At 38.9% G+C, this 2257-nt stretch overlaps 1 protein-coding gene across 1 annotated transcript in view; it reads right to left on the bottom strand.

Moving 5' to 3' along the window:
• Nucleotides 1-726: 726 nt before the first annotated feature.
• Nucleotides 727-2257, bottom strand: part of LOC138864489 (gustatory receptor for sugar taste 64a-like) — a 10172-nt gene continuing 8641 nt past the window's right edge. Inside the window, exons 6-9 of the mRNA XM_070131631.1 lie at nt 2132-2257; nt 1712-1867; nt 1189-1291; nt 727-907 (exon numbers count right to left, since the gene is read on the bottom strand). The exon at nt 2132-2257 is cut by the window's right edge and continues 37 nt beyond it. Coding sequence (XP_069987732.1) covers nt 836-907; nt 1189-1291; nt 1712-1867; nt 2132-2257 — 457 coding nt within the window. The 3' untranslated portion in view covers nt 727-835. The remainder of the gene's footprint in view (nt 908-1188; nt 1292-1711; nt 1868-2131) is intronic.

The following is a 2257-nucleotide window of genomic DNA, read 5'->3' as shown; positions in this document are numbered from 1 at the left end:
AGAATTCTAATGACATTTCCGGAAGTTCACAAACAATGAAGGTAGTTAGTACTGATGTATATTTTTCATGTATTGTTCTGTTTTACATATTCTGTCCTTTTTTATTGTCCTACCTCAACGGATTACGTTGTGGCCGTTTCCTCGAGAGATAAAGATCACCAGGAAAAATGAGAGAAAAAGCCATGTTTTATTTGCATTCTCTTTTCTCGCATATTGTTTTCCTGATTTTGTAGCGTTTCGTTTCTTTTTCACTATGATGATATTTCCCTGTTATTGTGCTCTTTCATTTATTTCATCCCACATTTACACATATGCATATATATATGTATATATATATATATATATATATATATATATATATATATATATATATATATATATATATAAAATTTCTCTCTCTCTCTCTCTTTCTTCTTTTTTTCTTTCTTTCTTTTTTTCAACAACAATGATATTGTTTGGTTTACCAGGGGACCCATCATGTGTGTGAGGGTAATGTGGTCCACGGGGCATGCAATGGTTCAGTTCAGAAAAATTTTAGGAAAAGAAGATTCATTTTTCACTCCCTTTCAGCTAAAACACCAACCCATTGCTCTTCTGTGATCTTGGCCCTATGACCACGAGAGTATTGGATCCAATGAAGTCATCACGAGTTCCTCTTGTCTCTCTTTCTCTTCCTCGCTCGCTGACCGATCTCTCCCTCTCTCTCTCTCTCTCTCTCTCTCTCTCTCAAACAAGACCACACATCAGTACATGTCTAAAATATCTGATTTTAAATTATTCTTACACATTTTCCTTTCGTAATTAGGGCATGACATAACCCGAGAAACCAAAATGTCTATGTATTGGTTGCCGTCCCTCCGCTGACCTGAAGCAAGATGACCTCGTATGTGACCAGTGCCCCTGTGGTCTGGAAAAGGAATGCCAGTGGTAAATGGCAATAACATTGATGATGGTAATGATAGTAAGAACAATTTGATAATCATGAAGATAATACTATTGGCGATGCCGATGTTAAAAAAGTAATGGTAATGATGATAATGATGGTGATGATTACAATGATAGTGGTGTTGATTATGACTAAATTTTTAATAATGATGTAAATAATATATAGTGATGATAAAATAATAATAATAAAATACCACATGTAAGTTTGAAGACCGTTTAGTTTAAAGCAAACGAGAAACTCACAGCAAGAATGAAGCTTTTATTGACCAGGAAGAAACCGCATCCGGAGAGTCCTATAACTTCATGGCGGATCTGATGTTCCAGCCTCCACACTTCTAGGCTGTATCTGTAAAGAGAGATTATGAAATGGCTGAATTTGCCATCTATTTTTTGCGAATTTATAAAGTTTCGTTTATACATCAATGATTCAAAGCTTTCACGCAGCATCTGCTTAGTCAGAGGATTGGATTGAATAAAGATGTGATGATTAAGATACTTTAAGCTTGCTGTGTGTAAATCTGATATGATTTTAGGGATTTGCTGTTGAAGATAGTGATAATACTCGTGAACTTTGTATCTTGAACATCTCTCTCTCTCTTTCTTTCTTTCTTTCTCTCTCTCTCTCTCTTGTCTTGTTTGCATCCTTCATCAACAGCCCTTCCATTCCCTCATTCCGTTCGTCTCCCTTCCCTTATCCCTCCTCCCCCCCCCCCTTTTTCCTTCCTCCTTCCTTCCCTCCTTTCTCCTTCCTTCCCTCCTTTCGTACCTGTTCTCGGGAATCTCGAGGACGCAGGAAATCCCCTTGTAGGACTCCTCATGGATTAGGGCGCAAGAGAACGAGACGATGGCGAGACGACCCAGGAGGTGGAGGAACGACCACGTTAAGTACAACTTCGAGAAAAAGCTCAGCTCGTGCTCGTGGCTGGAGGGGGGACCAGGGGTTGATTAGCGTCAGTTATCTGTTATGTTATTTTTCATTGCTATTGTTACTATACCGACTATGGATAATAATTGTAATAGTATTATTAGTAATGTTTGCATCATTTTGATTATCATTCCCATTGTTGTAATCTTCACTATCATCATTTTCACGACCATCATCACCACTAACAACACCAAACTTACCACTTTCCCATTCATAGTTATCACCACCACCACGACCTCCCTTATCCCCACCAGAACTGACCTGAGTCCAAAGTAGAGCTGCACCAACGTGAAGAAAATGTTCGTGAGATAAGACTGGAGGACGAGAGGACCCAAAGACGCGTTGAGGGACTGGACTAAGGTCAAGAGAGCCAAGTGGTCACGCCGG

The sequence above is a fragment of the Penaeus vannamei genome, chromosome 16, assembly GCF_042767895.1.
Source record: "Penaeus vannamei isolate JL-2024 chromosome 16, ASM4276789v1, whole genome shotgun sequence".
Lineage (NCBI taxonomy): Eukaryota > Metazoa > Arthropoda > Malacostraca > Decapoda > Penaeidae > Penaeus > Penaeus vannamei.
This window is presented reverse-complemented; position numbering and strand designations above follow the sequence as displayed.